The 14,121-nt window shown below is 46.6% G+C and overlaps 1 protein-coding gene across 1 annotated transcript in view; it reads right to left on the reverse strand.

Moving 5' to 3' along the window:
• The window catches only part of COL23A1 (collagen type XXIII alpha 1 chain), a 431,409-nt gene that overhangs the window by 50,298 nt on the left and 366,990 nt on the right, over positions 1-14,121 (reverse strand). Inside the window, exons 7-8 of the mRNA XM_064279723.1 lie at positions 7,520-7,527; positions 5,672-5,698 (exon numbers count right to left, since the gene is read on the reverse strand). Coding sequence (XP_064135793.1) covers positions 5,672-5,698; positions 7,520-7,527 — 35 coding nt within the window. The remainder of the gene's footprint in view (positions 1-5,671; positions 5,699-7,519; positions 7,528-14,121) is intronic.

Below are 14,121 nucleotides of genomic sequence, written 5' to 3' on the forward strand. Positions count from 1 at the left end.
ATTAGCCCAAGAGACGAAAGGGCCACAAAACCAGATACTCCATCAGCCCGAGACCAGAAGAACTAGATGATGCCAGGCTACCACCAATGACCACCCTGACAGGGAACACAACAGAGAGTCCCTGATAAAGCAGGAGAAAAGTGTGATGCAGAACTCAAATTCATGTAAAAAGACCAGACTCAATGGTCTGACTGAGACTAGAGGAATTCCAGAAGACATGGCCCCTGGACTCTTCTGTTAACCCAGAACTAAAATTACTCCCGATGCCAACTCTAAAGACAAAGATTAGATTGGACTAACAAAATAAAACATAATACTTGCGAAGAGTCTGCTTCTTAGTTCAAGTAGATACACGAGACTAAATGGGCAGCTCCTGTCCAGAGGTGAGATGAAAAGGCAGAAAGGGGTAGGAGCTGCTGCTGATTCCATGATATCCCAGTCTCTGGACCAGTTGGGATCTGAAGGTCCTCAAACACTGGTCAGCTTTAAACTCTATACCTGCAATTCCACATCCTACCATCAGGTAGCAGTTGGGATTACACAAACTTTATCAAAACTTTAATCTCTAAGCCTACACTTCTAATTAAAATACACCCTAAATTGAAACAAGATACATTCATACCTACATACACACATACATTTCTTCATTTATCATACTGGCCTAGATAAAAAAGTATGATAATATCCACAGTCGGCCAGGGTTTGGAGAAACGCGTAGTATTCATACACTGTTGGTGGGGATGTAAATTAGTACGGCCTCCTGGTGGGCGATTTGGCCATGTACATCAAAAGCCTGAAATATGTGCAAACCCTTTGGTCTAGCAATTCGACTTCTAGACGTTCATTCTAAGGAGATAATCATGGAAACAAACCTAAATTTATTCCCAGGATGTTAACTATAATGGTGAAACACTTTAAATATAAACAGAGAAAAAAACTTTTTTTTTCTCTGTTTATATTTAAATATAAATAATAGAATTTAGAGACTGGTTAAATAAATTATAGATATGATCAAACACCATGTGGCCATGGTATAAAATTACATTCTATAAGAATTTTTAACGATGTGGGAAAATCTCATGATATGTTAATTGAAAAAAAAAAATAGGCTACAAAAAGTATGTCCATTGTAATCTCATTTTTATAACAATAAATATAAAAATGGACTTGAATATTAAAAAATATGGAAGAACAAATACCAGAATACTGAGAGAACTTATCTGAGGGTGGTAGGATCATGGCTAATGTTTTTTTCCTTCTTTGTGTTTTTCTCTTATTTTTCTGGATGTTTTACAGTAAATATGATTTCATTGTAATTGGAAAAGTGCTATTAATGAATGCTGGCGGGGCAGGAAGGCCAGGCCCATCTCTGTACAAGGAGGGCACAGACAAGGTGACCCTGGGCCTTTGTTAGCTCCGACTTCCACAATCTGCCCCACAGAGCCCTTGGTTTTTATGCCCCGTGTCCCCTAGACACTCCCACTTGGTCCACATGAGGACCTAGTTTTACTCAAGGAAGGGGGCAGCCTGGGCTAATCCAGAAAACACAGATGACATTGTCTCCACCACCACCTTCCTGCCCTACTCTTTTCTTGTTCTTCTTTCCCCTTGGGAAGTGACAAGCTTTGAGCACAAAAGAAAAATCCCCCCTGAGGCTGGTTTTAACATTCACTAAGCTGCAGAAAAATACCTTTTTCTAAAACCGACCATTCTCAAAGTCTTTGTCTAGCCAAATCCTGCAAATATACAATGAGTAGACTAGAATCTTTTTTTAAGCCTGTCTTTCCTTCTTACTGAGTGGCTACTGCGTGCCCTGCAAGTGCCCAAGCCGTGGTCTCTTCAATCACCTTATATGAATGTGAAAGCTGGACAATGAATAAGGAAGACAGAAGAAGAATTGATGCCTTTGAATTGTGGTGCTGGCAAAGAATATTGAATATTGATGGCCAGAAAAATGAACAAATCAATCTTAGAAGCAATATAACCAGAAGGCTGCTTAGAAGCAAGGACAGGGAGGCTTGGGCTCACTCACTTTGCACGTGTCCTCAGGAAAGACCAGTCACTAGAAAAGCACATCATGGTTGGTAAGGTTGAGGGTCATCAAAAACGAGGGAAACCCTCAATGAGATGGATCGACATCACAGCTGCAATGACGGACTTAAACAGAACCAGGCAATTATGTGTTCTGTTGTATATGGGGCTGCTGTGCATCGGAGCCGATGCCACACAACTAACAACAGCTGCACGTTGAACCCGGTGAACCTGGTCATGAGACTCTATAATGTTATTTCATCCTCCAGCTCTGCAGAGGGATTGCCCCCAGCTTCCCAGAGACTAAGCAATCTGCCCACATCCACACAGCTGAGACAGGATTTGGACTTGGGCCTGGCAGAATCGAAGCCCATGGTAACACCTTCCACTCGAGGTACTGCCTCTGCAACCCAGGCCTCCCAGCACTGAGGGCGTTGTCCTAAACTTGGAGATGACCATATGGAGTCGTTGGTAAATAAATCCCAGGCTGGGGCCAGGCAGAGCCTCCTTGTACCCTGTAGACCAAGAAATTTGAATTTCTGCTCAAAACACATGGGCCCCATGGCCCGACAGAAGGACCCTCCACTGTGGCACTGCTTCCTTTCGGAAGGGGAAGCACACAGATGTTGCCCCCAGCCTGTGGGTCTCCTGAAAGTCAGGATAGCTCATGTGGCAGTGCCAGAGTGTGATGCTTAGAGGCACACAGCCAGGTTAGCCGGTGTGCTTGTGGCACTGGCCACGTGCAGGCTCTGAGCCCAGCGGGGGCCGGCCCAGCCAGGGAGACGTCCAGAAGTGTGTGCAAGCATGGCTGGACGACCCTGGGGAAAGGGTTGCTGTCTTCTGCCTTGGCCTCGGTGAAATCTTGGGCTGTGAAGTCAGCTGCCTGAGGATTCTAACAGGTCCCCTACTGCCTGGACCACCTGGTCTTGCCTGTTGGGGATCCCCAGAGACCAAAGGTGCTGGCTTCCAGAGCTGTCTGCACGCAAGGAGTGGGGAAGGTTTGCTGGGCCTTAAACCCTGTCCTTCCCGGAGAGCTTCTGCCTTCATGCCAGATGGACTCTTGTGGGTTCCAGGCACACTCAGCCCTCTGCCTCCCCACCCCAACACTCCCAGACCCCCTCCCCTGAGCCAGGCTGAGAGTGCAACATCCTATCCTCCCACAACTCCAGCTTGAATTCCCTGACAATCCTGTAATGACCCCAGTACCAGAGGCTACCGTGCACTGTGACACATGAGGTTCTGGGTGCTGCATGAGCGACTTCATTTCATCCAAACCACAGCTCTCTGAGGAACGTACCTTTGTTATCCCCTTTCTGGAGATGAGGAAACTGAGACGCAGTGAAGCTAAGTGGCTTGCCCAAGGCTTCACAGCTTCAACTGCTTGGCTGCCTACCTCCACACCCAACTCCTGCCTGTCACCCACAGGGCCAGCTGGTCAGCCGCCTGGTCCCCTGCCCATCCCTGGAGGAATGGCAGAGGTGGCGGCAGAGGGCGAAGGAGAGCCTCTGGGAGGCAGACCCTTAGCAGCGGGTCTGGAGCAGATGAGAGCAAAACCTGCTGCCCTCAACCACCATCCGCCAGTGCCCTCTGAGGCTGCAGCCAGAGGGAAGGACTTCTGGGTCACTGTTTGTTTGCTCAGAGGAAACACCGATGCAGGGAGAGAAGAAGCCCACTCACCCAACCTCCACTGCCCACTCCCCTTTGGTCACGTAAATATAGAGGAAGGAATTGCCCCCCCAAAAACCCAGTGCCTTCAAGTCAATTCCGACTCATAGCGACCCTATAGGACGGAGTAGAACTGCCCCATAGTTTCCAAGGAGTGCTTGGCGGATTCAAACTGCCGACCCTTTGGTTAGCAGCCGTAGCACTTAACCATTATGCCACCAGGGTTCCAGAAAGTACAATTTAACTAGGTACACCTGACAGGAGTTCTGTTAGAAGTTCCCAGGCCTCCCAAGCTGGTAAAGCTAATAGTCCAAAGACCACCAGCTGCTGTCCAGTCGACTCTGACTCATGATACCCTAAGTGGTCAGAGTAGAACTGTGCTCCACAGGGTTTTCAATGGCTAGTCTTTTGGAAGTTGATCGCCAGGCCTTGTTCCCAGGCATCTTTGGGTGCATTTGAACCGCCAGCGTTTCAGTTAGCAGCCAAGCACATTACCGTTTGTACCACTCAGAGGATCTGGTCCAGTGAAAGCCTGTGGTTCCCACAAGCTGTTGCGGCACACAGATACACAAAGGCTCCACTGACCAGGAATGGGGTGTGTGACCCTTGCTTCATCAGGACAAACTGCTGGGGAGCTGTGGTGGGGCCCTAAGCCCCGGGTGCTCCTGCACAATGAAGGTGGATCCTGGCTGGTTTTGACATTTCATTCTTACTTCATATCTTCTCCCTCCTGTGCTCTGAAACTCCATCTGCAGGGCCAGACACTTCTGCTCTGAATGGCCAGGTTGCCTGCTGCCCAGGAGCTGCCCTGACTGTCTGGAAGACCCCAGGCTCTAACCTGGGCCATGCACGGGGCCACTCTGGGAATGAGGCAAATGCCCCCAAAGTCCTACTGACTCCCGGATGCCCGGGTTGTAACACACTTCGTGTCTCCCTGGTCTTATTTAATCCCGATGACAACCCCATCAGGGAGGCATTCATCAGTCCATTTGGGGGAAACTGAAGCTCAGAGAGGGCAAGTGCCTTCCCCAAGGTCACACAGTGAGGAAGCAGCAGAGTTGGAATTCAAACCCAGCTCTTTCTGGTGCTTGAGGATGGTGGTGCTTGGGGTTGGATTCTCCTCCACAGCCTCCAAGGAGGACAGCTTCTGCCAGGAATGGGGACCATCTTTCTCTTTTGCTGGCCTGTCCTGAATCTGGATAGATCTGGTCATTACAAAGGCTTCTGAATGAACCAACACGGCCTGCCCTGTAGCTTCCTGGCACTGAAGTCACAGAACAAATCGACCCCTAACATGATGGTCCTGCCTCTCCTTCCACTGGGCCAACCCTCAGTGTTCTTCCTGACGTCTTGGCACTTCTAGATGCTGCCCCAGTGGCTCCTAACCCCTGTGCAGGATGGGACAGCCACAAAGTCACATTTCATATTACTTCTGATGTGAAGCTCGTCGGTCTGGGCTGGGGATGTTTATTCCAAGTGTAAACTAACTTTTAGGCTTAATTGTAAAAGACTTAAGTCATGATGACACCACAGAGACCACAATGGGACCCACCAGTCTCCCTTTTCTGAGGGGTGACATGGCACTGAGGGCTGGGACCCAGAGCCTCCCTGCCCACTGGGGCGAAGCTGGTAGCCACACCTGCCCTGGAGAACACTTTGCTGCCCAGGGCTGAGCCCTCGCTCTGGCTGGTGGACTGGGCAGGGAAACAGTGTCTGGTGGTAGACTGCGTCTTTGCTCTGCCTCCAGGGCAGTGGGGCTGCAACACAATGGCTGCCCAGCCCGGGCCCTGCAGAACAGCATGCCTGTGTGTCTCCACAGAAGTTCATGCCAATGCCCTCCACGGACAGGCCATTTCTACTCAGGAGCAGAGGAGGAGGAAGAGCGGAGCGCAGACAGAGTTGAAGAAAGGCTCAGGGGAAGAACATTGGCTTAAGAGAGGAAGGCAAAGAAAGCAAAAAATAAACGGCAATTTACCGGGTAGCCGTCTCGTCCTGATTGCCCCTGTGGTAATTAATACGTCATTAATAATCAGACTTTGAGCAGAAAACCATATGGCAATGCTTAGAATTCAATCAATGCCCCAGACCCTTCCACGCTTTTCGTGGTTTGCAACTGAGGCGGCTGGTTGGTAACTCAGTCCTGGGGGGCGGGGGAGCACCAGGGCTCCGACGGGTCTAGGGGTAAAAGTACCCTTTTTCCACCTCCCCGGGCCAGGCTGGAGGGGCCACGAGCCTTGGGGCTTCATCGGGGTCCTGCCCACATCACCCAGGGCACATGGTAAAGACACGTGGGAACACAGGGTTCCGGAGGGCATCGTCATAGCCCCCATGATCCAATCAGGAACTTTTCAGTCAATGCACTTTCTATCAGGGCTGGGAGGGGCACAGAGGGTGGAGGATTGGTTCCTCCCCGCTGTCACAGGAAGAGGTGAACCTGAGGAGCTGTAGATGAGGGATATTCGGTGCTTCTCCGTCCCCAGAGCAGGTCAGGCCTGCTGGGCAGTGACCATCCCAATGCCCTGCACATCAGACACCCGCCTCCAGGCTGCAGCTAGAGAACTCTGCATTTGTCTCATACATTTACTATTTTAACAGCCAAATTTAGGAAAAAAAAAAAAAAAACCAAAATCCCTCACCAGCACTCTGCCTTACTAGGTCGGCGAGCTCACACAAGCTAGCTTCCATGTGGCAGCCAGAAATAACTCAACAGTGAAAAACTGCTCATGGCCAATAAATCCACAAATGTTTGTTTGCTTTTTGGCTCACTGTGGCACTGCATGTACCGAGGAGCCCAGCTCCTGAGGGGTGCCGATCAGGACGTGAATCATGTCCAGTGGAAGTCAAAAAAGAATATTGCTCATCCAAAAGGAATTCCTTCAGAAAGTTAATTTTGGCTCAAGCTGGCTGTCAATGTGCTTCTTGAATTGATTCATCAGGATTTATCGGGCTCTGAAAAATGGCCAAGGCGAATCAAAGCCAGACAGATCACGTGCCCCAGAGAATGCGATTTCCTGGGCCGCCAGCCGACCGACTGACCGTGAGGTCAACGCCGCCTCAGACAGCCAAGGAGAGTTCAGGGGGCAGCCCAGCCCCGCCCCTCACCTCTTCTCAAACCCACAAGCATTTTCCCTCCACAGCTATCTGAGCATTCTCGCTGGCTGGCTGCACCCGTGAGCGCCGAGCTGTCCAATTCAGAGAGTAAAAAATGTTTTGGCAAAGGAGGAAAACGAACCCCAGGATCTAGTTGGCAAGCCCCACTTATTCCTGGAATAATCGCCTGACCTCAGAGCCCTTCTGCCAAAGCACATGAGACAAAACATTTAAAAATATCAACTGTGGCGGAGCATTTAAAAAATAGTGGCATGGTTAAATGGACACCTCATGACGTGCGCTCTAGTATGTAGAGTGTTTATCAATCAATGGGACAAGATATGGCTCTTTGTTCCTGGAAGAAATTTGGGAACTGAATACAAATCTGCAAATGAAGCATATTCAGCAATGAATAGTTGGAAAAAAAAAAAAAAATACGGGCATGGTGCTTGGATTTCTATGCACCTCACTGACCAAAGACCTGGTGAGGAGCAGCCAGGCTCATGCCAGCTCTCTTGGAAGGAAAATGGTCAGAGAACGTTCTGAGGGGACATCGAGCCCGTGGAAATCTGTGCTTATATTCATGTACAATTAAATAAAATGCACGGCCCCTATCAGGACTGAGTTTTTTAAGATATACCTCTCCAATCAAAAATTATTTTCATGGAAGTGTTAGAAAGAGAACAAAATGTCTTATCTTTCAGGAGCAGGGAGTACAGTCCAGGACACTTACCGGAGGACCTGCAAAACACAAGCAGAGAGACCGCAGTCAGATCACAGGGAAGAGGGTCCCCTCACCCACGCTGGCCCGTCCCTTGGCACGGCTATGGGCCACCTGTCCCCCTTCCCCTCAAGGCTTGATGCCATCACTGGCTGTTTCCTGCCATGGTCTTGCAAACAAGCGTCAGCTGAAAAGCCAACTGCCCGCCAGGGCAGGCTCTGGGTAACAATGACAGTCAGTCCCCACCCTTGTTGGTTCATTCACTCATTTAGTGAAGTTGCTGATTCTTGCCTGGTGCTCACTCACTTTGGGTTCTGGCAACCAGGTAGGAATCAGCCTTTGTTGCTTGCTGCTTGAGGGAAAAGCATTGGTGTTCACCACTGGCTGAGACTCGGGGGAGAAAACATATTGGGCAGAGGGAAAGACCTGTATCAGGGCACAAGGATGTGTGAGGCTGAGCAGGCGTGCGAGGCGTTGCGCCCAGCCAGGGTTGGGTGCGGCTGAGCTGAGTGTGCACCGGGAAGTTGAAGGGAGGTGAGTCCAGGAGCACAGGTGGTACTGGGGCAAGGGCTGGTGCAGGAAGCTGAGACTTGTCCTCAGCAGAAGAGGACTCACAGAAGAACAACAATAAGAAGCCCACCGAGGTCCTCACCTTACAGTTTGCAAATCATATTTCCTAGCCATTGTTGCTTTTGATTTTCTCAACAATCTTTTGTGAGAGGTATGATCAGCATGACCATTTTGACAGAGGACAACATAGAGGCCCAGAGAGAAGTGATTTGTTGAAGGCCACAAAGTTGGTAACAGGTGGAGCTCATTCTGGAATGAGGTCTCCTAACTCTCAAACTCCTACGCGCTTTCTGCTAAGTCATGTTATTGCCAACCAATAACTTCTCTGCTTCCCGGTCGATCCCTGAACCCAAACTCTGGACCACAAGGCTGGGACAAGGAGGCAGCAGTCAGTCAACAAATATTTATGGAGTGCCAACCATGAGCCAGGCACTGTTACAGGTAAGTAACTGTTGTTGTTAGGTGCCGTTGAGTCGGTTCTGACTCATAGCAACCCTATGTACAACAGAACAAAACACTGCCTGGTCCTTCACCATCTTCATAATTGTTGCTATGGTTGAGCCCATTGTTGCAGCCACTGTGTAAATCAATTTCCTTGAGGGTCTTCCTCTTTTTCGCTGGCCCTCTACTTTAGCAAGGTAAGTAATGGGATATACAAAAACCCAACCCATTGCCATCAAGTTGATTCCGACTCATAGTGACCCTACAGGATGGAGTAGACTGCTCCCTAGGGTTTCCAAGACTTGGTCATGAAGATATCTGGAAAAATGCATACCAGGCAGAGGGCACAGCCATCACAAAGGCTGAGGGCAGGGGGCACCTGGTTTGTTTAAGGAACATCAAGGCGGCCAATGAGGCCAGAGCAGAGTGTGCTAGGGGGTGGGTGGTGAAGAAGCAGTGGGAGGGGACTCAGAGAGGCAATAATGGCAGTGGGGCAGAGTGGTTGGGCCTTGTTGGCCATTTTTAGGACTGTCTTTTCTTTGAGATGGAGGCCCTTAAAAAAAAAAAAAAAAAGCCAAACCCATTGCTGTCCTTGCAGGCATGTTTAAAAATAAAAAAATCATAACAATTCTAGCGGAAAATGAGAGGAAATTCCTTTGTAACTTTGGAGAGGGGAAGGCTTTTCTAACTACAGCTTATGATCCAGAAGCCGTAAAAGAAAAGCCTGATCCAACCAAATAAAAACTAAAATGTCTGCAAGGCAAAAAGCACTATAAGCAAAGCCAAAAGCCAAACTGGGAAAAAGAAATTTCTAACTCATGTCACAAAGGCTAGACACCTGGATATAAAAATGCTCCTACAAAGACATTCTAAAACATCCACAGCCTCACAGAAAGAAAATGGTCAGAGGAAAGAAAATGTTCGGAAGATATGAATGGAGAGTTCACAGAAAAGAAAATTCAAATAGCTCTTAAACATACGAAGCAAAAGCTAACAAGGTTAAAACGACAATTGCATCGGACTGGGAAAAAAAAAAAAAAAAACGAGCTGCTGACTATGGCAGGAAGAGAACGAGGCCACTAGGGGAAGGATAAACTGGGACATTCTCTGTAGAGAGTGATTTGACAATACCTACTGAGATTTTCGGGGAGGCATTTGTGGTTACCCCAAAAAACCTGTTGTTCTTGAGTCTATTCTGACTCACAGCGACCCTATAGGACAGAGTAGAACTGCCCCATACAGTTTGTGGAGTTTCTGTCTCTCGACCATTGGTGGTTAAGTAACAGAAATTACGGATAACATTTGGAAGAATAGGAGTTCTAGAACACTTAATTGTGGTCATGAGGAGCCTGTACATAAACCAAGAGGCAGTCATTTGAACATAACAAAGGAACACTGCGTGGTTTAAAATTAGGAAAGGTGTGCGTTGGCATCGTATCCTTCTCCCATATTTATTCAATCTGTGTGCTGAGCAAATAATCCAAGAAGCTGGACTATATGAAGAACAGGGCTTCAGGATCGGAGGAAGGCTCATTAACAACATGCAGTATGCAGATGACACAACCTTGCTTGTTGAAATCAAAGAGGACTTGAAGCATTTACTGAAAAGATCAAAGACTACAGCCTTTGGGTATGGGTTACGCCTCAACATAAAGAAAATAAAAATCCTCACAGCTGGACCAATAAGCCACATCATGATAAATGGAGAAAATACTGAAGTTGTCAAGGATTTCATTTAAGCAGCAGTCAAGAAATCAAATGGCGTATTGTACTAAGCAAATCTGCTGCCAAAGACCTTCTCTGAGCGTTAAAAAGCAAAGATGTCACCTTGAGGACTAAGGTATGCCTGACCCAAGCTACAGTATTTTCAATCACCTCATATGCATGCAAAAGCTGGACAGTGAATAAGGAAGAATTGGAGCCTTTGAATTATGGTATTGGTGAAGAATATTGAGCGTACCATGGACTGCCAGAAGAACGAACAAATCTGTCTTGGAAGAAGTACATTAGAAGCCAGGATGGTGAGACTTTGTCTCATGTGCTTTGGACATGTTATCAGGAGGGACCAGTCCCTGGAGAAGCACAAGCGAAGTAGAGGGACAGCCAAAAAGAGGAAGATCCTCAGTGAGATGAACTGACACAGTCGCTTCAACAATGGGCTCAAACAGAGCAACCGTTACGAGGATGGCGCAGGACCAGGCAGTGTTTCATTCTGTTGTACTAGGGTCCTATGAGTCGGAACTGACTCGATGGCACCTAACAACAACAACAATGTGTGGGCTGGCTTTGATTCCCGGCCAGTGAACCTCACGTGCAGCTACAACCCATCTGTCGGTGAAGGCTTGCATGTGTCTACTGACGCTATGATGGCTTCAGTGAGGTGACTAGTGTAAGACAAATGGGATGAAAGGCCTGTGATCTACTTCCAAAAATCAGCCAGTGAAAACCCTGTGGATTACAACAGTCCGATCTGCAACTGATCGTGGGGGTGGCACAGAAACAGGCAGCATTTCATTCCGTTATGCATGGGGTCGATGACAGTTAACAACACTAAGATTTAAAATGTATGCACCAGTTGACACAGCAGTTATCCTCCTAGACATTATTTCGTAAATGTGCTAACCTATATGGAAAGGGACAGGCGTATAGGAGTATTCAGTGCAGAACTGTCGTGATAACAAAACATTACAAACAACATAAATGCTCATTGATATGGAACTGATAATAAACAGTGGTACTTCTATAAATGGGATACTGCCTTAGTTCTTAGTGCTGCTGTAACGCACAAGTGGGTGGCTTCAAACAACAGAAATTGATTTTCTCACAGTCAGGAGGCTACAAGTCCGAATTCAGGGCACTGGCTCTAGGGGATTGCTTTCTCTCTCTGTCAGCTCTGGGGGAAAGTGTTTCTTTCAGCTTCGGTTCCTTGGTTCCTTGGCGGTCTCCACTGGGCATCAATCTTTTCCAGTTTGTTCTTGCTTGCTTCTTTGTATAAGCTGCTCTTTTTAGATCTCAAAAGTGATTGGCTTAAGACACACCTTACACGGATATAGCCTCATTAACATAACAAAGAAAACCCTATTCCTAGATGGGATTATACCCACATGTATGTCGTCATGTGCTGTGGAGTTAACTCTGACTCGTTGTTGTTAAGTGCCCCTGTTGGTTCCAACTCCTAGTGACCCTATGTACAACAGAACAAAGCACTGTCTGGTCCTGCACCATCCTCACAATCATAGCTATGGCTGAGCTCACTGTTGCAGCCACTGTGTCAATCCATCTTGTCTAGGATCTTCCTCTTTTGTGTTGAGCCTTTACTTTACCAAGCACAATGTCCTTCTCCAGTGACTCTTCCTTCCTGATAACATGTCCAAAGTATGTGAGGCGAAGTCTCCCCATCCTTGCTTCTAAGGAGCATTCTGGCTGTACTTTTTCCAAGACATATTTGTACGTTCTTCTGGCAGTCTGTGGTATATTCAATTTTTTTTGCCAACACCATAATTCAAAGGCACCAATTCTTCTTTGGTCTTCCTTATTCATTGTCCAGCTCTTTTTTTTTTTTTAAATTGTGCTTTAAGTGTCATTGTCCAGCTTTTGTATGCATATGAGGTGTTTGAAAATATCATGGTTTGGGTCATGTGCACATTGGTCCTCAAAGTAATATCTTTGTTTTTTAGCACTTTAAAGAGGCCTTTTCCCTCAGATTTGCCCGATGCAATACATCATTGGATTTCCTGACTGCTGCTTCCATGGGTGTTGATTGTGGATCCAAGTAGAACGAGATCCTTGACGACTTCAATCTTTTCTCTGTTTATCATGATGTTGTTTATTGGTCCAGATGTGAGGATTTTTATTTTCTTTATGTTGAGGTATAATGCATACTGAAGGCTGTAGCCTTTGATCTTAAACAGTAAGTGCTTCAAGACCTCTTCGATTTCAGCGAGCAAGGTTGTGTCATCTGCATATTGCGTGTGTTAATGAGTCTTCCTCCAATCCTGATGCCTTTTTCTTCTTCATATACTCCAGTTTCTCGGGTTATTTGCTTACCATACAGATTAAATAAGTATGACAAAAGGACACAACTTTTTTGCCCATCTTTCCTGATTTTAAACCACAGTATCCCCTTGTTCTGTTTGAATGACTGCTTCTTGATCTATGTACAGTTGCCACATGAGCGCAATGAAGTGTTCTGGAATTCCTATTCTTTGCAATGTTATCCATAATTCGTTATGACCCACACAGTTGAAGGACTTTGAATAGTCAATAAAACACAGGTAAATCTTTCTAGTATTCTCTGTTTTCAGCCAAGATCCACCTGACATCAGCAATGATATCCCTTGTTCCACGTCCTCTGCTGAATCTGGCTTGAATTTCTGGCAGTTCCCTGTCGAGGTACTGCTGCAATCATTTTTGAATGATCTTCAGCAAAATTTTTACTTTTGTTTGCTATTAATGATATTGTTCGATGGTTTTTGCGTTCTGTTGAATCACCTTTCTTTGGAATGGACACAAATATGGATCTTTTCCAGTTGGTTGGCCAAGTAGCTGTCTTCCAAATTTCTTGGCATAGAGGAATAAGCACTTCCAGCGTTGCGTCTATTTGTTGAAATATCTCAATTGGTATTCCGCCAATTCCTGGAGCCTGTTTTTCACTGCTCCCTTCAGCGCAGCTTGGACTTCTTCGTTTAGTACCATCGGTTCTTGATCATATGCTACCTACTGAAATGGTTCAATGTTGACCAATTCTTTTTGGTGCAATGACTCTGTGTATTCCTTCCATCTTCTTTTGATGGTTCCCGAGTCTGTCAATGTTTGGCCCATAGAATCCTTCAATATTTCAACTTGAGGCTTGAATTTTCCTTCAGTTTTTTCGGCTTGAGACATGCCAAGTGTGTTCTTCCCTTTTGGCTTTCTGACTCCAGGTCTTTACACATTTCATTATAATACTTTGTCTTCTCGAGCTGCCCTTTGAAATCTTCTGTTCAGCTCTTTTACTTCATCATTTCTTCCATTCACTTTATCTACTCTACACTCAAGAGTAAGTGTCAGAGTCTCTTCTGACACCCATATTGGTCTTTTCTTTCTTTTTAATGATCTTTTGTTTTCTTCATGTATGATGTCCTTGATATCATCCCCACAACTTGTCTGCTCTTCAGTCATTAGTGTTCAGTGCATCAAATCTATTTTTGAGATGGTCTTTAATTCAGACTCACAGTCTCTTGTGGACTTGTTTTAATTTTCTTCAGTTTCAACTTGAACTTGCATATGAGCAACTGATGGCCTGTTCCGTAGCTGGCCCCTGGCCTTGTTCTGCCTGATGAGATCAAGCTTCTGCATAGTCTCTTTCCATAGATTTAGTTGATTTGATTCCTGCTTATTCCATTTGATGAGGTCCACATGAAAGCTGCAGTTTATGTTGTTGAAAAAGGTATTTCCAACGAATAGGTCATTGGTCTTGCAAAATTCTATTATTTGATCCCAGGTGTTGTTTCTTCAGTGGCCAGAATGGGAACATTGGTATACTGGAGACTGGTCCTATTGTTGAGGGGGACAGACCATATCTAGCCCATCCACAAGACTCCCAGCTCCCTGAGCCCCCTCCT

Source organism: Loxodonta africana, chromosome 2 (assembly GCF_030014295.1).
Source record: "Loxodonta africana isolate mLoxAfr1 chromosome 2, mLoxAfr1.hap2, whole genome shotgun sequence".
NCBI lineage: Eukaryota > Metazoa > Chordata > Mammalia > Proboscidea > Elephantidae > Loxodonta > Loxodonta africana.